General features: G+C 38.9%; 1 protein-coding gene across 2 annotated transcripts; it reads left to right on the top strand.

Annotated features, from left to right (window-relative positions):
• The first annotated feature begins 13 nt into the window (after nt 1–13).
• Nucleotides 14–22,814, top strand: WDCP (WD repeat and coiled coil containing). Of its 2 annotated transcripts, none has more exons than XM_068564786.1 (5): nt 14–70; nt 7,010–8,822; nt 14,116–14,233; nt 16,052–16,138; nt 22,149–22,814. In XM_068564786.1, the coding sequence occupies exons 2-5, from the start codon at nt 7,029–7,031 to the stop codon at nt 22,202–22,204; spliced, it is 2,055 nt and encodes a 684-aa protein (XP_068420887.1). In that variant the 5' UTR covers nt 14–70; nt 7,010–7,028; the 3' UTR covers nt 22,205–22,814. The 2 variants fall into 2 exon arrangements, with proteins under 2 accessions (XP_068420887.1, XP_068420886.1); XM_068564785.1 differs by having other exon boundaries at nt 51–117.
• Nucleotides 22,815–23,650: the final 836 nt, after the last annotated feature.

The raw sequence follows: 23,650 nt of genomic DNA, 5'->3' as shown, positions 1-23,650 counted from the left end.
CCTATCAGGGGCCTGGGAGCCGATGCTTCCGGTCCCCGCTCAGGGCTTCGGATCCGTTGTCTGTGAGCAGGTACGGCCTCGGGGAGACTGATTTTCGGTGGGGCAGTGAGACCAAAGGTATTTTTGTCTACACTGCTTCCCGGCCTGGCTGTTGTGGGGAGGCTGTAGGTGGGCGGGGAGGGAGGTGGAAGGACAGGCACTTTGGGGGAGGGGGGAGAGGATGGAGAGAATGGTGGGGGGCCGCGTGCGAGGGCTGGCGGATGCGGACGAGCAGGGAGTGGGTTTAAACCGGAGAATGTATTCCCTGTGACTCACGAGTGAAACTTCCGGGAATATATCCTAAGGAAGCCATTCAAAATGAAAAACATGCTTTATGCATAAACACCTTTATCCCAGCGTTATTTTTAAAAGGATAAAGTTGGCTCTAACCAGGTATCTCACCAGTAAGGAAAAATTATAGAACTTCCTCAACAGTGAGGAAAAGTGAATATTAAGTGGCATCTAAAAATAATTTATAGTCTTTAAATAACATGGGGAAATCCTAATATATAATGTGAAGTGAAAAGATCGTGATATGTAATTGTACAGTATGATTGAAAAAGTTTAACCCAAACTGCATAGAAAAATATCTGGAGGGATGTAGTCATAATTTTCTTTGGATGAATGTTTTTTTGTGTGTGAATTTACCTTTTGACCTTTCTTAAAAAAATTTTATTGGAGTGTAGTTGATTTAAAATGTTGTGTTAGTTTCTGCTGTACAGCAAAATGAATCAGTTATACACATACATATATCCGCTCTTTTTTTAGATTCTTTTCCATATAGGTCATTACAGAGTATTGAGTAGAGTTCCCTGTGCTATACAGTAAGTCCTTATTAGTTATCTATTTTATATATGGTAGTGTGTATATGTCAATCCCAATCTCCCAATTTATCCCTTCCCCTCCCCCCTTTCCTCCCTGGTAACCATGTTTGTTTTCTACATCTGTGACTCTATTTCTCTTTTGTAAATAAGTTCATTTGTACCATTTTTTAAGATCCAACATATAAGGGATATCATATGGGGATTTGTCTTTCTCTGTCTGACTTACTTCACTCAGTATGACAATCTCTAGGTCCTTTTGACCTTTCTTGTGTGTTAATTTAAAACAATAATAAGTGTAAAGAACTTGGAATTATTTTATAGTGAAAACACAATAAATTTAGAAAAACAAGTTGGGGAGTATGTAACTCTGTTTCAACCTACTGGAAGTGCTCCATTTCACCTGAGCCCCTTGATTCTCACTATGAGTTGTCTTTAAAGAAGATTAAAAACAGAAGAATTAAATGGCCGTAGACTGAGCACCAGATCCTGGTTCTGACCACCTCTCCCCTGAATTAATATAGTCAGCTTTTCTCTTCCTAAAACAACCAGGGCTCCTGATTTGAGAAATCTTATAGTCTGAGGGTTGAGAGACCAACAGGTATACAGTTAGCTTCAGGCAAATTGTAAATATTTTAAAACATACAAAATAATTGGGGAGCACCAGAAGGTCATTTCAGCCTTTGTCCTCTTGGCTCTCTGATCTTTTAACTACCAACTCTATAACAGTGACTCCCAAATCCTTACCTCTGACTGCCTGAGGTGCAGTGCTACCCTATAAACATCTTAAATGAAGCACATCTAATACTAAACTTATCACACACTACACACTGTTCTTACCTTTGAAGCATTCTCTGTCTTCTTTATCTCTGATTAATGGTTCAGCAATTTCCCAAGCTAAAAATTTGCATGTTATCCTCAATTCTCCTTTCTTCCTCACCACTTATCCTACTTGATAACGATTTTATCTGCCTTAGAAATATCTCTTGAATCTGGCCCTCTTTCTCTACTGAGGTAGCTACAAACTTGGCTCACTTTCTCATCCTGACATTCAAACTATTTCATGGCCCATTATTAAACTTGTCAGCTTCCTAGTTTCTCAGGTCCATTCTGCACATTGTTGCATGAATGTGTGCTGGTTCCTCTAAATTCCAAATTATTCAGCAGGCCCTTTATGATCAGGGAGATAAGGTTGGAAAGGTATAGCAATATAAGATAATTTAAGGCCTTCAATGCTTTGCTTAAACATTTATATACACAGACTGTGGAGACTCATCAAAGGTATTTGAGCAGAAATGCAAAATTACCAGAGCTGTGACTTTTCTCAAGATAATTCTACCCAACACACAGAGTCCAGGCTCTGTGGGAAAGAAGAGACTGAAATGAAGAGGACTTCTCCTTGTCCTACCCTACTAAAAAGGAAGAGGTGGTCAGGACCCTGACTAATAATGGGAGTAGAAAGGATTGGAAGAGATTTTTGTAATTATCATTGGGTTTTTGAGGAAATTTTTCATAATTTTTATTTTTTAATTTAATTTTATTGAAGTATATTTGATTTACAATGTTGTGTTAGTTTCAGGTGTACAGCACAGTGATTCAGTATATATATATATATATATTATATATATACATATATATATTTTTTTTTTTCCAGATTCTTTTCCCTTATAGGTTATTACAGAATATAGAGTGTAGTTCCCTGTGCTACACAGTAGGTCCTTGTTGGTTATCTATTTTATTGGGTTGGCCAAAACGTTCGGGTTTTTCCATAACATCTTTTTTTTTTTTTGGCTGTGTTGGTTCTTCGTTGCTGTGCACGGGCTTTCTCTAGTTCAGGCGAGCGGGGTCTACTCTTCCTTGTGGTGCGCGGGCTTCTCATTGCGGTGGCTTCTCTTGTTGCGGAGCATGGGCTCTAGGCATGCAGGCTTCAGTAGTTGTGGCATGTGGGCTCAGTAGTTGTGGCTCACGGGCTCTAGCGCGCATGCTTAGTAGTTGTGGCGCATGGGCTTAGTTGCTCCGCGGCATGTGGGACCTTCCCGGACCAGGGATTGAACCCGTGTCCCCTGCATTGGCAGGCGGATTCTTAACCACTGCGCCACCAGGGAAGCCCTTCCATAACATCTTACATCAATACATATAGTAGTATATATACGTTAATCCCAACCTGCTCATTTAAACCCCACCCCCCACCCCGTCCTTTCCCCTTTGGTAACCGTAAGTTTCTGCGTCTGTGGGTCTATTTCTGTTTTGTAGATAAATTCATTTCTGTCTTTTTTTTTTTAGATTCCACATATAAGTGATATCATATATTTGTCTTTTTCTGTCTTGCTTACCTTACTTAGTATGATAATCTCTAGGTCCATCCATATTGTTGCAGAGGCGTTATTTCATTCTTTTTTATGGCTAATACTCCATTGTATATATGTACCACATCTTTATCCATTCATCTGTCGATGGTCATTTACGTTGCTTCCACGTCTTGGCTATTGTAAATAGTGCTGCAGTGAACATTGAGTTGCATGTATCCTTTTGAATTAGAGTTTTCTTTGGATATATGCCCAGGAGTGGGATTGCAGGATCATATGGTAACTCTATTTTTAGTTTTTTACCAAATTTCTTCTTGTTAGTAAAGATGAAAATATTAAAATTAATTCTTCTAAAAAATCTCAGTAACTTTATTATCAAGTTTGTTTTTTCCTTTATTTACAAATCCTTACACTGTGCTAACCCTGGCCATACACACCCTCAATGACATTAGACTGACTTGGGTGGCCTAAAACATATCATATAAATTGCTTTTGATGTAATTGGCCCGTTAGGAATTTTCTCTTCCAGGAAAATGTATCATGCATTATTTATCGATAAAAGTCTTTTTTTTTTTAAAGTGCATAAGTAGATATTAGGGAAAAACATATATTATCTTATACAAGACCAACGGGTTTGAGATGGCAGTTTTCTTTATTAGTAATGTCAGAAGACATATTTTTCCATTTAGCAAGCCACTGTAGAACCACTTAACCTGACCTCATGTGTAAGAAGTATAACAGACCATTCCCTCTTAGTAAAAGATTCTAAGAGTAGGGATGAAGCTAGCAAAGAGGAATGAGAAAAAACTTGCAGATAAGTTAAAAGCAAATCGTCCAGTTCGGTAGAGAATACATTTCTTTGGATTTAGAGTCTGAAGGCAGCTTCTCAAGTTCTGTCTTTGACATTTACTAAGTACAATAAAACAAGGTTAAAAAATGTCCATCTGATTCAGTGACGTGGATAGCACTGGTGGGTTGGTGAGAGTTGTTTTGGAGAAGAGTTGGGAATGGAGTCAATTTGGGGTGGGTTAAGAAGAGAATGAGTGGTGAAGAAATGGACACTGCAAGTTTACACAATTCTTTGATAACTAATAAGATTAAACATCATTTAGAATATGTTTATTGATCATCATCATTGTTTTGTAAATTGCCTGTTGATATTCTTTGGCCACTTAAAATTTTGTCTTTTTAACTGGCTTATAAGAACTTTTTATTTATTTATTTATTTATTTTTGGCTGCGTTGGGTCTTCGTTCCTGCGCGGGGGCTTTCCCTAGTTGCAGCGAGCGGGGGCTACTCTTTGTTGCTGTGCACGGGCTTCTCATTGTGGTGACTTCTCTTGTTGCAGAGTACAGGCTCTAGGCACGCAAGCTTCAGTAGTTGTGGCACGTGGTCTCAGTAGTTGTGGCTCGCGGGCTCTAGAGCACAGGCTTAGTAGTTGTGACGCACAGGCTTAGTTGTTCCCCACCGTGTGGGATCTTCCCGGACCAGGGCTCGAACCCGTGTCTCCTGCATTGGCAGGCAGATTCTTAACCACTTTGCCACCAGGGAAGTCCCAAGAACTTTTTATAAATTAAGTATTTTGTACATTTGAATCTTTAGTTTGTTTTTTCAATTAGAAAAGGGCTATTTGAATATATACTTATTATAAAAACAGTCTTTCCAAAAAATACAGAAATAAGTAAATAGGGTCCCACCTTCTTTCTTCTACCACCTCACTCCATCTCAGTATGTACTGTGAACAGTTTGGTATGTGTTATTTCTGATCTTTTTCTGCATCTTTATGTAAATATATACAAACACATGTATATGGACATATAGAGGTGGATTTTTTTTTTCATAAATAGTAGCTTACTCAACATGTTATCTTGTGAATTTCACTGCTTTTTTTGGGGAGGGATTTTTCCATATCAGTACTCATGGAGCTTCCTTATTTTTTTATTTATTTCCATATTGATGTACATTTAGGTTTTTCTGTTACAAAAAAATGCTATAGTAAATCCTTATACACATACATATACAAGTTTGAGTATTTCTATAGTAGTGTAAAAAGTCTTTCTTCTAAATCTCTTAATTTTTGTTTTACACATTTGGATCTTTAATCTGTCTGGAAGGTGTTTTGTTATAAGATATGAAGGGCAAGTTTCTTAACTTTTTAGAGCTTCAGATCTGTTGTCTCTCACATAAGAATAACAGTGCTACCCTCACAGGACTGTTAACAAGGGTTGTATCAGATTCTAGGTGACCAGCACCATGTGTGGCACATACTGGACATGTTTATTCCCTTCCTTTCCTTCTAATTTGCCCAGCAAATTCAGGTAGTATCTGGGTGTGTTTGTAGAATATGGTCTGTTTTTGCATAGTCAATAACAGTGTCATCCTGATTTCCTCAGTTTTGACGTCTCACATTTCACAGAAAGGCTAACCCCAAAATTTTACCATCGAAATTGATGGAAGTTAGTAAGGCTCTACCATATTTTAAACTGGTGACAAATGGGAGTTTAAGTGTTGCCATTTGCTTTCCCTTCAGTGTTAAGAAGGAAATGAAATAAAGCATACTGACAAGAGTCAGATGTAAGCAATATAAAAGAAAAATATACATGAAATAAAGTTATTTGAAAGCCTTAAAAATGAGGGTCTTTTAAAATATCTTGGATCCTTAATTGCAATAAAAATTATTACTCTTTCAAATAATATGATGCATTTTGTAGTTAGGTTTTGGCATTTAATTTTACAAGATTTTAATCTTTATGCACACTTATGATCTTATTATATATGTAATTGTTACATACTCTGTTTACAGAAGGACTTTAGGCAGCCATCTGCAGTATTGATCAACTCCATGATGAGTTGACTCATTTCTGGCCTTATGTGCATCTTGCATATTTTATTGGCTCTTTCTAATTCATCATAGTATCATAGTGAGGCTACAGTAAGAAACTGTGATTATAGTAACTTAAAGAGACACAGGGTTAGTAAGCATTTTTTTGTTTACCTGATTTCCTATGAGTGGCTTGGAATTTTGAACCAAAAACTGCTACCATAAGCATTACTGTTGTGCCTGTATTGCTGATTTTTAGTATCCCAATTCTGTGATCAAGGAAGTTTGAACTAGAGGTGCCCCCAATATACGTTTGGCTGCATAAATAGCCAACTGTTAAAAACCAGTATGGCTTCCCTTGTGGCACAATGGTTGAGAATCCACTTGCTGATGCAGGGGACACAGGTTCGATCCCTCGTCCGGGAAGATCCCACATGCCACGGAGCAGCTAAGCCCATGTGCCACAGCTACTGAGCCTGCGCTCTAGAGCCCGCAAGCCACAACTACTGAGCCCACACGCCACAGCTACTGAAGCCTGCATACCTAGAGCCCGTGCTCCACAGCAAGAGAAGCCACCGCGATGAGAAGCCTGCGCACCACAATGAGGGGTGGCCCCCGCTCGCCGCAACTAGAGAGGGCCCACGCACAGCAACAAAGACCCAATGCAGCCTAAATAAATAAATAAATAAATAAAATGAATTAAAAAAGAAAAAACCAGTATTCCACAGAGGCAGTCATAGAATGAACCTGTGGAACAACAACAAAATCTGAAATTTCATCCCCATTATTAAAATTTTACTAAAACATTTTATTCATTAGGTTTCAAAATTTTGACCTTATTTTGCAGGAAAAATAATTTCTCAGCACTGCCAGGCAGTCTTTTAATCTGCCAAATTCCTCCCATCCTTTTATCCTCTCACAATAATGACCTGTGAAAGGACTAAGCCAGTTGTCCTGTAAAATGTACTACATCCTGAATTTGTCTGACTGTATTCTCATGGTATAACTTCCTAATTATTTCAGATAACCTTTATCAGAAAGGATGGAGTTGGGAAAAGGAAAACTTCTCAGGACTGGACTGAATGCGTTGTATCAAGCAATACACCCAATTCACGGCCTTGCCTGGACTGATGGGAATCAGGTAGTCCTGACCGATTTACACCTTCACGGTGGAGAGGCCAGGTTTGGGGACTCAGCGGTCATTGGACAATTTGAACATGTGTATGGGGTGTCCTGGGCCCCACCTGGTACAGCTGACACACCTGCTCTGCTCGCTGTCCAGCACAAGAAGCATGTCGTCGTGTGGCAGCTGTGTCCTAGCACTATGGAGACAAGCAAATGGCTGATGTCTCAGACCTGTGAGATTAGTCAGTCACTCCCTGTCCTTCCCCAGGGCTGTGTGTGGCACCCAAAAAGTGCTGTCCTGACTGTGTTGACTGCACAGGATGTCTCCGTTTTCCATAATGTTCACTGGGACAGTTCCCGGGTCAAAGTGGACATCAGCACCCAAGGCCTCATTCACTGTGCATGTTGGACCCAGGATGGCCAGAGGCTGGTGGTGGCCGTAGGCAGCAGCGTGCATTCTTATATTTGGGACAGTGCTCAGAAGACTCTTCACAGGTGCTCCTTCTGCCCAGTGTTTGATGTGGACAGCTACGTGCGCTCAATCGGAGCCACTGTGGACTCACAGGTCGCTATAGCCACTGAGCTTCCACTCGATAAGATTTGTGGCTTAAATGCATCTGGAACCTTTGATGTTCCCCCTAGTAGTGAAGGCACTTGTCTGTATACTTTACCAGTTATTGACAAAGTTTCCTCTGAAACAAGTTCTGAAACACCAGTTTCTCCCTTTTCTTCATCCTTTTCTGATCCTCTGGATCTAACTCATATACACTTTGATAGATCTAAATCTGAGGCTAGTTCTCTTATTTGTCTAAGAAAAAAGGACTACTTGACAGGAACTGGCCTGGATTCTTCACACTTGGTCCTCTTGACCTTTGAGAAGGAGGTTACCCAGAAAAGAAAAGTCACCATCCCAGGCATTCTGGTTCCTGATCTAATAGCGTTTAATCTTAAAGCACAGGTAGTCGCAGTGGCTTCCAATACGTGTAATATAATTTTTATCTATTCTGTCATTCCATCATTTATGCCAAACATCCAGCAAATTCAGTTAGAGAGTAATGAAAGACCAAAAGGCATAAGTTTCTTGACAGATAAATTATTGTTAATTTTGATAGGAAAACAGAAATCCAGTGATTCGGCATTTCTTCTTTCTTCAAAGTCTGATCAGTATATGATTCGTTTGATTGTTAGAGAAGTTATGTTGGAAGAAGACTCTCCAGTGACACTGAGTGAAAACCAGAGTGGTTACTCTGCTTTCAGTACTCTGTTAAATAAAGCAAGTAGAAAAAACCTAATTGAAAGTCTTTCCCCAGATTTTTGTCACCAAAACGGAGGGCTCTTGTTAACAGCTAATAGCAGCAGTCAAAGTGGAAGGCCTGGAAGAACTCTTATTCAAGAAATCAAAAGTCCTCCATCCAGTATCTGTGATGGCTCCACAGCCCTAGAAACTCTAGATGCCGGGCCTGTTAACCAGTCGGTAACACTGCCCGGACCCAGCGGCACACCAGACCACACTAGTACCGCGGGACTTCCTAACTTACAAGTGGAAAAGGAAACTTACCAGCTATCTAAGATACTGGAAATTTTATCTAGGAACCTGACTGAAGTGCAGCAGCGTCTTTCTGAACTCTCAGACTTTCTACGTAATGGAAAGAAATCCTCTCCAGTGTATCCACTCTCTCAGGATGTGCCTTATGTTCACATCACTTGCCAGGTAACTTCTCCTTTGAGGAGCTACCACTGGCTCCTGCAGCCAGTAGGTACTGCAAGAGAAATTTATTGATGAGGAAGTAGTATTCTTATTGAACTTCACTGACCTGGACATGTTATATTCAGGCAAGTTGTTATACCTTTCCAGGTTGGTTGGCTGGGCACACATGCCAGTATACACCGTGATTTTATCATGTGCGTGGTGTGAAAACATGAATGATTGCACTCATTCTGGCAATGTATGTTTAGAAAAAAATTTTTTTAATTCATGCTGTTTCATTGCGAAAACCTTTTCCTTATGCAATTGCAGACACTCTTCTGTTTATAAGAGAGCTTATAATAGCATAACAGCATAAGATTATAACAGCATCTTATAATATGCTGTTATAAGAGAGGTTATAGTCATTAAAAATTTTTAATGCATCTGTTTATGCCTGTATATGCAAACATAAAATATTATATAAGTGGGATCATACCATATCTGTTTTTATCATGAACACTCCTTTCGCATCACACTTGGCCCGGCTCCTGCTCCCTGTAACCCACCTTAACTAGCAGCTTAATGTGGATCCTTTCGTATTTTATTTCACACTCATATAATCTTACACAGATCTTTGTATACGTAGGTATATAGGTGCGGGGGTGTTGGTGGTGACTTTGTCGTTGTTTTACAAAAATGGGGTCATATGGTGCATTCCTTACTTCACGCTGGGAGTATGCTGTTTATTCAGCCTTTCACTTGCTGATGGACATTCACTTTGTTTTCAGTTCTTAGGCACTCCAAATGGTGCTGCAATAGTATTCTCATATGTATCTATTTGTATTCATTCTTTTATTTCTGTTGGCTTGGTCCCCAGAAGTGGAAGTGCAAGTTTGAAGAGTATATATATACACACATACATATATGCTTCTACTTTTAATAGAGTTGACAGATTGCCTTTCAAAGATTTTTTACTAAACAATGCATCATCACATGTCCATCAGCGACCAATGAGACTGTCCTTTTTCTCACTTCCTCACCAATCTGATGAGTGCAAAGTGGTATTTCACTTTTATTAATTTGTATTTCCTTTACTATTAGTGAATTTGAATATGTTGTCATGTTTTTTGGCCAATTGAATGTGAATTGCGTTTTGCTCATTTTTTCCTATTATCAGTTTACAAGAGCTTTTTTTATATTATAGAAATTGATATATATGTAATAATCTAGATTTTCTTGCATTATTTTACTACATTGTTTTTAACCTTTATTAACATTTTCTGAAATTTAGATAACCAGTTGTGCTACCAACATTATTAAAAATGCATCTTTATCCCACTGAACTTGATCTACCACATTGGTCATATATAAACTTACATATACTGAGATCTAATTCTGGATTCTTCTTCAGCTACTGTAATGCTGGTCTCTTTATCTAGAACTTTAACAATACCACACTGATTTGATTACTGTGGACTTATATATCTTTGTTTTAAAAGATATTTGTAGAAAGTTGGTATTGAAATCAATAATAATATGTAAATTACTATTTAAATAATGGTCAAAAGAGATATTTTAATTAGTTTTTTCATAAAACTACTGTTTGACTCAAGGACATAGGTTTTTAAAAGAACCAAACACTAATTTAAAATTGAATTAAAATTTGTTTAGTATAAAAAATTTCAAACACATAAAATATATTTTTTATTATGAAAAATTGTAAACATATAGAAAGAATACCTAATGAAACCCTATCTATATCTATCACCTGGATTTAATGGTTGTTAACATTTTACCATAATTGCTTCTTTTTTTTGTTTTCTAAAATATTTTTCTAAGTAGAGACATCATGGTGTTTCACCTGTAAGTATTTTGGGATGTTGTTCTAAAGTGTAAGCACATTTTCTTTAGTTATCACTGTACCATTATCATACTTGATAACATTAACAATAATTACTTAATATCATCTAATACCTAGTTCTTATTCAAATTCCTAAATTGTCCCCCAAACCGGTTAAATCACAAATAAATCAGTTAAAAATCAGTAAAGTCACTGATATAAAAAAATTTTTTTAATTAATTTCACAACCACATTAGGGATCTTAGTTATATTATGTACCAAAGCTAATTGAAACAAATATTTATAAACATCTAACATCCCAATCCTAGATTTTTGAAGAGGATTTTTCCCACATTGTCTTCAGCCAAAACAAATATTTAAATGGCTTTATTAACTACATGAAGTTTTCAGTGTATTTTCAATAAACAGATTTTTTATTTTTAAAAATTATAGTACTTTATAAGTGTGTAATCTAGTTTGGATTTTTTTTTCCTCCCATGACTTTTCAAATATTTTTTCTTTTTTCCCTTTTTATTTCTCTTTTTGAATAGGCAATTCATTTACTTGCTTTAAAAAAAACATTCTTTTAATAGAAAGGTATATACTGAGAAGTCTTAGTTTCACCCCATCCTTGTCCAGCTTGTTCCCCTCACCTCATATAGGTAACCATTTTTTTTTTTTAATTTATTTATTTTATTTATTTACTTTTGGCTGTGTTGGGTCTTCATTGCTGCATATGGGCTTTCTCTAGTGGTGAGCAGGGGCTACTCTTCGTTGCAGTGCGCGTGCTTCTCATTGCGGTGGCTTCTCTTGTTGCGGAGCACAGGCCCTAGAGTGCATGGGCTTCAGTAGGTGTGGCACGCAGGCTCAGTGGTTGTGGCTCACGGCCTCTGGAGAGCAGGCTCAGTAGTTGTGACTCACGGGCTTAGTTGCTCCGAGGCATGTGGGATCTTCCCGGACCAGGGCTCGAACCCGTGTCCCCTGCACTGGCAGGCGGATTCTTAACCACTGTGCCACCAGGGAAGTCCTAGGTAACCATTTTTATTTTTATTACTTTATTCAGATATTAGCAGATCTTACTATTTATTTTTATTTTTCCTTTTGTTACACAAAAGGTAAGGTACTATATACGATGTTCTGCATCTTTTTTCCATTTAGTTACATAGTCTCAAGAACTCTCTGTATCAGCACACAGAGCTTTTTAAATTTTTTTTACAGATGCATAGTATTTTTTTTCCTAATTACAAAAGTAATGTATGCTCACTGAAGAAAAAATTTAACCAATATGAGCATATTTAATGTTTGTTTATTGGTTTTTTTGGCCACCCTGTGTGGCTTGTAGGATCTTAGTTCCCCAACCAGTGATCGAACCTGGGCTTTCAGCAGTGAAAGCGCAGAGTTCTAATCACTGGACCACAGGGAATTCCCAAGAATATTTAATGTTGAAAGTAAAAATTCTTCATAACCAAACCCTTAGAGAAAACCACAGGTATAGTTAGTAATGGAAGTATTTATTCCATTTTTTTCTATGCATTTACTAAAACCTTTGTCGATCTAAAAGATATAATATCTAATTGTTTGATTTTATTTTTCTTTAAATAGATTATTTATTTATTTATTTATTTATTTATTTATTTATTTATTTATTTATGGCTGCGTTGGGTCTTCGTTGCTGTGCACAGGCTTTCTCTAGTTGTGGCGAGCAGGGGCTACTCTTCATTGCGGTGCTTGGGCTTCTCATTGCGGTGGCTTCTCTTGTTGCAGAGCACGCGCTCTAGGTGCACAGGCTTCAGTAGTTGTGGCATGTGAGCTCAGTAGTTGTGGCGCATGGGCTTAGTTGCTCCACAGCATGTGGGATCTTCCCGGACCAGGGCTCAAGCCTGTGTCGCCTGCATTGGCAGGCGGATTCTTAACTACTGCGCCACGAGGGAAGTCCCTAAATAGATTATTTTATCAAACAATATATACTTTTTTACAAATATTTTTACAAATATTTATATTTGTAAATGCATTTTTTTAAAGTAAAAAGAAATGTTTTTCTTGCCTTTCAATTCTTCAGTTTCTCAGTTTATAATGAGTTAGTTCAGCCAAGCTGTTATCAGTAAGTACTTCTGGAGGTAGAATTTTGGGGACTTTACTTTCTGCCTTACAAATTTCTGTTTTCTTTATGTTGAGCATATATTTCTTTTGTAATGAGAAAAGTAAAAGAAAAACAAAATAAAAGCAATGAAGAGTTTTTCCCCCTATAATATCAGAAGCCACATTTCATAAGAGTTAAGATGAATAATTAGTTGCTTATGGCCCTTACAGTTTATTCATGTGCTATCTTTTAAAATGTTATTACATAGTAGACATACATCTTTTGAGCTGTTCATCCTACCACAAATGGAGTACAGTTTACCTTTTATCGTTGAAATTATTTTTCTTAGTAGTCAGAAAATGAGTAGTGATAACTTTAACAAGAAAATAAGTTAGACACATAACTTATAAAACTTTAAGAAATGCTTACATGAAGATATTGTCTCATAATATAGAATTAGAAGTTATATTTTTTATTCTGTGTTCTATGGATATACCTTTGGACTCAATGTGTCTTAAATTAGAGCTATAATTGTTCTATATTTTCTTTCTCTATGGATATTTGGAAACATTTTCAAAGATGCGTTAATTTTTGATATAACTTTTTAAAATTTAAATATCACTGTTATTTGTACGTTTTCTAAGCTAAGTGAATTTTTACCACAGTTTGTTTATTTTGCTTATGCAAATCCTCTGCTACTCCACGACTTAGGGCAGTCTTTCTTGGCATTTTTTCCCCAATAAAGAAAACGTAAAACTTCTTAGTTATACAGGCATACCTAGTTTTATTGCACTTCAGAGAGATTGTGTTTTTTACAGATTGAAGGTGTGTGGCAACCCTGTGTTGTCAGATGATAGTTAGCATGTTTTAGCAATAAAACATTTTTAAATTGAGGTATGTACATTATTTTATTAGACATACGCATCTGCACACTTAAATGGACTATAGAATATGCATTAGGAAACCAAAAACTTTCATGCGGCTCACTTTATTGTGATACTAGCTTTATTGCAGTGGTCTGGAACCAAACCTGCAGTATCTCCGAGGTACACCTGTTTCTAAAACAGCCAAGCAATTGTTCCTCACCGTCAGATTTTATCTCTCAGGCTGCCATCCATCATCCTATAGTGTTATTAGTCACGTCCTAGGAAAGCCAGTTCCTAGTAATAAGGACATAACACTGGGGAAGAACAGAGCAAAAGGAAATTAGGGGTTGTGTTTTGTCTGATTCTTTAGTTGTGTTAAATGATGCAGCAAAAAGCTCCTTATGTAAAACTGAAGTCTAGTTGATAGCGGTAATAGATAAGAATTTTAAAAACTACACGTTCTCTTCTTAGGAAATGTTAACTCCATTGCTTCTGCAATCAGTTTAACAACTTTTATTTTTATATTTGAAGAAATCTTATTTTTTAGGTCCTGTTGTAGAAAAAAGAGCCGTGCTTCTCTGCAACGGCAAGCTAAGACTCAGTACAGTCCAGCAGACTTTTGGCCTCTCTCTTATTGAAATGCTGCATGGTAGGTAAAATTCAGAAATTGACTCTACCTGACACCCCCTCCCTCTATTTTGTAACTTTCACTGGTAATGAAAATGAAGTGTACCAACCATTCAGTGATTCATTAGATAGTTAAAAAGTATTATTAATTGCCTGTTGTATGCCCAGGCCTATTATAGGTGCCAAAATACATGGAAAATATGGGTTCTACCCTTAAGGAACTTACAACCTAGCTGGAAAACCTAAATGTACACATGAAAAAACCAAATAGAGTTATGAAGCAATATATAACAACTGCAAGGAAATAACATAAAAACCTCATATATACTTGTTGCACTAAAACATAAAGATATAGCATTGCAGAATATTTCTTTTGTGTGTGTGTGTGTGTGGATGTTTTATATATACATTCTTTTTTTTTTTTTAATATTCTTTTCCACTATGGTTTATCACAGGACACTGAATGTAGTTCTCTGTGCTATACAGTAGACCTTGTTGTTTTCTTTTTTATTTTTGGCCATGCCATGCAGCTTGTAGGATCTCAGTTCCCCGACCAGGGACTGAACCCCGGCCATGGCAGTGGAAGCCCAGAATTCTAGCCACTAGGCCACCAGGGAACTCCCACAGAATATTTCTTAAAGGAATTGTCATTTTAATATGCAGCAGACTTGTGGACGTGAAGGATACTCCTAGGTGGCAAGGGACTGAGTCACGCCTGTGTTCCATCCAGTGGAGAGCATGGCGGTTTTCTTATGCCTGAGTCTTCAGGACAGACACCACACTGAACATAGAATTTTGTTTCATCTTTTCCCCCTTAACATGGTAGCATCAGCATTTTTCTATTTTGACACATGCATTTATGATATGACTTCATAACTGTTATTTTTACTGGGTTAATAGTCTATCCTGGGCGTACCATATATTTTTTTCCTTCCAGTTTTATTGAGATATAATTGACATACAGCACTGTGTAAATCTAAAGTGTACAACATAATGATTTGACTTACATGCATCATGAAATGATGATCACTGTAAGTTAGTGAACATCCATCACCTCATATAGATAGAAAAAACTTTTTTTCCTTGTGATGAGGATTTACTCTTTTAATACCATATTTTACTTGGCCATGTTTTCTTTGACATTTAGGTGGTTTCCAATTTTTCATTATCATAAATAACTCTAATAAAAACCTCTCTGCATATTTTACATGTTTTTGGAAAGTGTAGATTTTTAGAAGTGAAATTACAGGGTCAACAGGTGAGACACAGTAGACTCGAAAGAACCAGAGAAAGTCCAGGTATGTATTATGCTAGTGGCCCTAGGTTACCCCAGAACAAACTATTTAGGATTATCTGGGCCATTCTAGTCTAGCTCTAGTCAGCTCAGCCTCCTTGGGTGTCTAGAGGCTGGTATGGATCTCAAGAATATAGAAGTTTCCTCCAAAGAGTAGCTGTTCCCAACTTCACATAGTTTCTGGAGAAACTGCTTAACAGCATGTATTGATATATAAGTTAGGAACACCATACACAACCCCTAACACCTGTGTGCACACATGCACACACAAGCTCAAATGCATAGCACTGAGTGATTAATGCCTAACCTGGGTGAAAATACATGTCCCTTACCTATGCCTGTCATCAACATCCCCTTGCTGTCATGTAACCTGACCTTAACTTTATACCAGGTCCCTCCGTCTCCCCATTCTCTATAATGTCTTGTGATGGTCAGGTTCATCAACTACTACATTCTTTTCCTCATAAAAGTTGTATTTGTCATATTTTTCTTTATAGAATAAGACAGGATATCCTAAATTGCCTATGTGTTTATTTTACTTTGCAGACTCCCACTGGATCCTTCTCTGTGCTGATAGCGAAGGCTTCATCCCCTTAACTTTCACAGCCACACAGGAAATAGTCATAAGAGATGGTAGGTCAAATGACTTTAGGGGCCCTGTCTCTTGAAGTCTTTTAGAGACATACTGCCCAAAGCATAGATGCCACCAGCTGTTCTAACCATTTTGGCAGTATAGTCTGATACTCGTTTGCAGAATATTTGCTGCACAGCCTTTCAGATGAGGTTGTTACAAGTAAGATCTGTTTTCTGAGGTGGACGCTCCCCAGCTGGGATTTGTACTGTCGCTGGGAGGTGAAGAACTTGCCACGGCTGGCTCAGCCACCTCTCCCCACAGGCTGACATTGCCTACTCTCAGCAGAGCCCAGTCTTTGGTAGATGGCTCAGAAAGTGGTTATTTATGTGTTCATTACTGTGTGGTTTTGTCTAAGGGCAGAATTCCCGGCGCAAAGTGATTTTATGGTGCCATATGGATTGTGTTTTGTGGTTTCTCTGAGGTTTTTTTGTCCCTTGCCCAAAACAGTGTTAAAGCCCTTAGAAGCACTTAAAAGGTACCTCAGCATTGTTATAGATCTTTTTCTTGGCTTAAAGTTGAGTGTGAGGAGTGCTGGAGAACATCTGCTGCAGCCTGTCTTTTTACCCCAAACGAGCAGGAATCAGCAGAGCTCAAAGGAAGACAAAAAATCGATTGACTTCTGCTCCCAGGGCTACCTAGAACAGAAAGTAGTTCTCATGTTGGCTGGACCTCCCAGGATTTAAACCTAACCCTCTCGCTTCCCTAGAAAATTCTGGCTGATATAGTTCCAGGTACTCCTAAAAACTGTCCCTGGGCAAATTTCAAATGAAATTTCAGTGCTTTGACTCCCTCTGGACCCCACTTGAGTGTGTCCTGATGTTACTAGTATAATGCCAAGCATAGGTGAGGCCTACAGCATGATTTTGTGCTGTTGCCATTCATGATTTTCTCCCTGATAGGTTACCCACCCCCCATTGTTGGGATCATAAACATGTCCTATTTTTTTCCCAGTAATCAACTCCCTTAAATTGTCACTTTAATTTTAATATTTTTCTTCCCCCCCCCCCCACCGGATTCAAGTCTTAGAGACCAGCATAGAATCTGCGAGAGAAAGTTTTTATTTCAGAAAGTTGGAGGTTTCACTGAATCTGAGATAGTTTATTATAATTATGGGCTAAAGCGCCAGCTTAGCGTAGTGGAAAGAGCCCTGATTCCAGCTTCAGATAGACTCACCATTTCTCACTGCCTTCAGATAGTTATAAGCTTCAGTCACTGCGGCATAACGAACAGATCAGTGTGTAGCTGGTCAGAGCACGTCTGCAGATAAATTGTTTCAGCCATAGGAGCTCAGATGCATAAGAGCTCAAGTGCATCTTTTTCACCCTTTATTTTAAAATCATCTGGAAAGAAATATATTGTACCCTTGAGGACTCCTGTTGGTCTGTTACAGTTTATGAAGGTGGAGCTGGGATAGGGAAGAAACGAGGGCCCACTTTGTGATTGAAATGCATTAGAGGAGCTGCTGGGATAATGGAAGTGGAGCCCCCTTGTCTGGAATCAGTTGCCTGAGAGCATTGGCTGAGGACAGTCTGAGGCCTGCTTCCATTTTCAAAGAAAGTGTCCGGGTGGGGTGAAAACAGAACTGTGAAGCTTCAAGAGGGGGTCTGGGGTACCCCATAGTAAGACCAGTGTAGGTGCCGCACTCAACGTGTATGTTATAATCATTTCGCTGGTCAGAATCCTGTGAGTGAGTCTTCAATAAAATCACTAATGGTTGTTGTGGCTTTTGTGAATGTTTTGATGGTGTTTGCTTTGTGATTGTTTCTGGTATAAAGGAATGTTCTTGATTTTACATATGTGTATGTTTTCTTTGTACTTCTTCTGGTGGAGAGTCCAGAACATAAATTTTTTTTTTTTTCCGGCAAATCTGATTCCATGACAACTCTCAAACATAAGATGTTTCCTTGGCCTTTACTATTTATAATCATTGGAATCCTAGAAGTTAATCCAGTATTTGTTGGTTTTGGGAGAGAAGGAAACAGGGAGAGAAGAGCTAAATTCTTTAAATTATTGTTTAATGTTACATTGAGAATATTTTTGCATAAAGACATTATTTATAAATCCTATTTTGCGCCCACATTTTAAAACATTTTGTACGGTATTATTTGATAAATGCAGTAGATGTAAGGTGTAGGAAGGCTTAACAATAAAGTGAACCACCTACCACCTAATTTAAGAACCAGAACGTTACTAGGAACCATTCACACTCCCTGTGTATCCCTCCTGGATCCTTCTCCATAGAGGTAGCTCCACCCCAGAGGTGACTAATCTCTAGATTGTTGTAAATTATCATTTCTTCATTTCTTTTCTTTTTATTTTTTATTCTTAATTTAATTTTATTTTGGCCCCACTGTGCAGCTTGTGGGATCTTAGTTCCCTGACCACGGATTGAACCCAGGCCACCTCAGTGAAAGCGCCAAGTCCTAACCATTAAACCACCAGGGAATTCCCTTTTTCTTTTTAAAAAGGAGTTTCACCATGATCACGTATACACATTGGCCTAGATAATGTAATGTTTTTGAGCTTTATACAGTGGTATTTTATTGTATGTACTCTTCTGCAACCTTTTTTTTCACTCAGTATTGTTTCTAAGGTTCATACTTGTTATGTGTATGTTCTATTGCTTTCATTGTTTCAAGTTACCACAATTTTTCCATTTTCTTGCTGTGCACATTTGGATTGTCCCCTGGTTCTATTTTTGCGATTATAAACAATATTGCTTTGAATATTCTTATTAAATGTCTCCTGATGCAGGTGTTTAAAAAGTCCCTCTAGGGCCTTTTATCTAGACGTGGAATTGCTGGAGCACAGGGTGTATGTAAATTCAAGTTATTTTCCAAGGTGGTTATATCAGTCTTCATTCCCAACAGCTCCTGTTGCTCTGTAGGCTTAAGGGTTCTTAATTTATGACCCTCCAATAGTTATAAATGGTTTCTCCTTTAACCTGATTTTTACTTCTGGACCAACAATGAAATTGAGCATCTTTCATGTGTTTATTGGTCATTCCAGTTTTCTCTTTTGCAAAATGCCTGTTCTTGTCTTTTGCCCAAATTTCTATTGGGTTGTCTTTTTCTTGTCGAGTTGTAGGGATTCTCTTTTTTTAAATTGAAGTATGGTTGATTTACAATATTATGTTACCAACTTGTAGGGATTCTTTATATATTCTAGATGTTGTTAGTATGTGGCTAATATCTTCACCCAGTTTGTGACTTGTCTTTTCTCTTCCTTGATGGTGTGTTTTATTGAACAAACATAGTTAATTTTAATGAAGTCACATTTTTTTAATTGAAGTATACTTGATTTACAATGTAATGAAGTCACATTTATCTTTCCTTTCATGAAAGTTTTGTCTTTCACATTTCTTTAATCAACATTCTGTTGGGTACTTGAGTGGGACCCTCTGTAGATCTCCCGAGTTTTCTCTTGAGGAGTAACTCACTCCTCCACTATTCTGTCCTGCAAACTCTAGCCACTTTGGTCTCTTCCAGCTTGTCTTCTCAACTCAGGGAGCCCTCTGGACTCTAAATTGGTTCTCTTCACTGTCATCTGGAAATTCTCAAGGCAGTAAGCTGGGGCAGTTGTAAATTTCACCTCATTTGTTTCCCTTCTCTTAGAGATTACTCCTTTGTTGCCTGATGCCAACTGTACACTGTTGCCTGTACAGTGCCTTGAAAACTGTTGTTTAATATATTCTGTCCAGTTTTTTTTGTTTGTTTGTTTTTTAACAAACCAGCCAAGAGGTGAGATCTGGTCTCTACTGCTCCATCATGGCCAGAAGCAGAAGTTTTTCCACATTTTGTTCATTTATTCTTAGGTACTTTATATTTTTTGTTGCTACAGTGAATGATATTTTTTAAAAATTATATTTTATAAGTGTTGCATATAAAGTACAATTCTTTTTTGTTAATTTTATATCCAACTACCTTGCTATACTGTCTTATTAATTCTAATAATTTATCTGTAGATTCTTTGGGTTTTCTATGTAGGCAATCATATCATTCACAAATAATGAAAATTTTGTGGATAGTGGGCACCCTTTCCTTATTCCTGATTTTAAAGGAACTGTTTCACCATTAAAAGTGGCGTTTGCCCTAGGTTTTTGGTAGATACCCTTTCTTATGTTTAAAAATTTCCTTTTCTTCTTGGTTTGTTAAGTACTTTTATCATGAATGGGTGTTAGATTTTTATCAAATGGTTCTTTCTGTATCTATTGAGACTGTAATTTTTATCTCCCTTAATCTGTTAATGTGGTGAATATCACTTGATAGATTTTTCTAACATTAAACAAACTTTGCATTGTTGGAATACACCCAATAATGTTCATGATGTATTTATTTTTTAGACATTGCCAGACGCAGTTTGCTAATATTTTGTTTTGGATTCTTGCTTCTATGTTCATAAGTAAGATTAACCTGCAAATTTCCTTTCTGTTTGCTTTTGCTTGTCTAGTTTTGGTTTCGAGCTTATTCTGGCCTGGTATAATGAGTTGCTGAGTATGCCTTTTTCTATTCCCTGGAAAAGTTTTCATAAGATAGGAATGATCCTTGATTGAATGTTTGATAGAATTTGGATCTGGTGTTTTCTTTGTGGGAATGTTTTAAAATACTTATTTTATTCCTTTAATATTTATGAGACCATTTAGGATTTCTGTATATTTACACCGAGACACATACACACTCAGTTCTGTTATAATGTTTGTTTTGAAAACAAATTTGTTCCAACACAATTGCTATATTAGGGAACTATTAGAGCATAACTTGAATTTCCTTATGCTTGTGTACCAGTTTTGTCCTTAAGAAACACTAGGTGAACACAGAAAACTGTACCCAGCTGAACTGAGTCCCATAGGGATACACAAACATACATACACATATATACACATCTCAAACACCTAAGGATCAGCTACATCAGTTTGCTGTGTGTGTTATGAGCCACACCCATCCATATCTGGTGTTACAACTTTCTGTTCAATTTCAAATAACTTCTACCATTTGATAATCGTAGAACCCACAAATTGCAACATTTTCCCTTGCTTAATCCATACTCGGTATATATGGGGAATGGGGTGGTGGAGTGAATGGGAGAGAAAGGAAACTAAGAAGAGACCAAGTTTTGGGTTTTGGTGACTGGTTAGATGCTGATGTAAATTCACCGAAAATGCAGGGGACAGAACATGGGTGGGGAGAAGGTGAGGAGTCCATTTTGGACATGTGATGTTTTAACTGCCTGGAGGACACTGAGATGGGCATCTGATCTTTGATTCTGGGGACCTGAAGGTCAGCAGAGAGCTCAGGGTTGGAAATAGAGTGGGGTAGAGGTGGTGGTAGTGAATGAAATCTCATGGCCCTGGGAAGCCCAAGATGACCACAGAGCATCAAAGGAAGAAGAAGCAGTGGAAAAGTCAGAAAATGAATGGTCAGAGATGGTGGAGGAGAACCGGGAGGGAGGTAAGGGAGCCAAGGAGGACAGGGTTTTGAAGACACATGGTCAGCATTATGGCTACCTGTGATTGAGGTTTCCTTGGTCAGTGTTACCCCACCTAATCATCAGACCTGTCCCAACACTTAGGTAACAGTGTACACATTTCTTTCAAGAAATAAATGGAGGGACTTCCCTGGTGGTCCAGTTGTTAAGACTCCGTGCTCCCAACGCAGGGGGCCCAGGTTCGATCCCTGGTCAGGGAACTAGATCCCTCATGCTGCAACTAAGAGTTCACATGCCTCAACTAAAGATCCCACCTGCTGCAAGTAAGACCTGGCGCAGCCAAATAAATAAATATTAAAAAAAAAAAAATGGAGGATCAGATTTGTTTTAAAAAGTTGACTAAAACCACTAAGAGAGGAAAGCAACATACAAACTCCCTTCTCCCTTTCTCCGATGCTGGAGTGCGCCTACCAGGCTGCACTGTCTCCTCAGTGGGGAGGCAGAGGCCAAGTTCAGTGGGTTAAGGAGGGAATGGCAGGGGCTTCCCTGTTGGCACAGTGGTTAAGAATCCGCCTGCCATTGCAGGGGACACAGGTTCAAGCCCTGGTCCAGGAAGATCCCACATGCCGGAGAGCAACTAAGCCCATGCGCCACAACTACTGAGCCTGTGCTCTAGAGCCCGTGAGCCACAACTACTGAGCCCGCATGCCTAGAGCCCGTGCTCTGCAGCAAGAGAAGCCACTGCAATGAGAAGCCCACGCACCGCAATGAAGAGCAGCCCCTGCTCACAACAACCAGAGAAACCTTCGCAGCAATGAAGACCCAACACAGCCAAAAATAAAGATTAAAAAAAAAATTTATTTAAAAAAATCACACACAAAAAAGGAGGGAATGGCAGGTGAGGGTCAGGAGACGGGAGACAACGCTGTGGAGCCGGGTGGCGGGAGGAGAGTAAACCGATTATTGCAAGAGGAGGAGAAAGTGAAGGGAACAGGAAAGGCTGTTTTTGTTTGTTCGAGGAAGAGGGCACCATGGACATTCACTTGTGCAGTTAGCAAACATTTATTCATGTTGAACGTTCACTTCTGGGCACTGAGGATGTAGCGGTCAAAGTCCCTGCCCTCATGACATCTGTTTTAACAGGGGTGTCAAGCAATAAACAAGAAAGCCGTTGATAACTATATAGTTGTATGTGGAGATGGGTTCTACTGAGCACAAGCAAAGTGGGTGGAGCGTAGAGACCTGGGGGTGGAGGAGGCGATTGTGGGGAAGCAGGAAAGGCCTCCCTGAGGAAGTGATACTTCAGGAGAGACCTGATCTTGTGAGACCTTGAGGGACTGTTGATGGGATGCAGGGGTGGGGCTGAGAGGGTCTTGAGCAAGTGGATGGCATGCTCTCCTGGATTTAAGTGGGGATGGAAAAGGTCGTGGAGAGGGAAGGGGCAAGGGGAGATGTCTGCCTTTGCCGGCGATAGGCCCAGGGCTGGCCGTGGTGGCAAGGAGACATCTTCCTCTGAAACAGGAGGACGGGCTGTGAGGAGGGTGGGTGTCAGGAGAGGGACATGGATATGGGGGGAGCTCAGTGGGCAAATGTGAGCCTAAGGTCGAAGAGTAGGAATAATGGAATTACAGTGGAATCGAAGCATAGAGTCAGAGGCAGGGATGCTGGCGTTTGGTTTCAGAGGCGGAGTGGTCCTGTGATACCAAAGTCCTGGATCAGCCATACCTCCAAAAATTATTTTAAGCCCTGGCTAGCTCCACAAGCTTTGGAATCAGGCCAGCTTGGGTACAAGACCGTTTCTACCACCAACTGATCTTAGGCAAGTTGCTTAATCTCTCTAAGCCTGTTTCCTCATCTGAAAATGAGAATCATAGTACCTGCTTCATAGGGCTGCTATGAAGAAGAAATGGAATAATCCCTTTTGGCCAGCCCATGATTACCTCCTGTCTCTGAGATCTAACCCCTAACCCCCAGAGGTGGCCCCCTGCATCTGTCTTTGTACAGTGAAGCTCTGACCCTTGAGACTGCACTCCCGGGAAACAGTACAGGTGACATAAAACGTGGCACGAGCTGCTGATCCCACCTGT

Source organism: Eschrichtius robustus, chromosome 15, assembly GCF_028021215.1.
Source record: "Eschrichtius robustus isolate mEscRob2 chromosome 15, mEscRob2.pri, whole genome shotgun sequence".
NCBI lineage: Eukaryota > Metazoa > Chordata > Mammalia > Artiodactyla > Eschrichtiidae > Eschrichtius > Eschrichtius robustus.
This window is presented reverse-complemented; position numbering and strand designations above follow the sequence as displayed.

Coding starts and splice junctions, on each gene's coding strand:
- WDCP (XM_068564786.1), top strand. CDS start 7,029: ATGGAGTTGGGAAAAGGAAAACTTCTCAGGACTGGACTGAATGCGTTG. Junction 8,823..14,115: donor ATGTTCACATCACTTGCCAG/GTAACTTCTCCT, acceptor TTATATTTGAAG/AAATCTTATTTTTTAGGTCC. Junction 14,234..16,051: donor TCTTATTGAAATGCTGCATG/GTAGGTAAAATT, acceptor TTTACTTTGCAG/ACTCCCACTGGATCCTTCTC.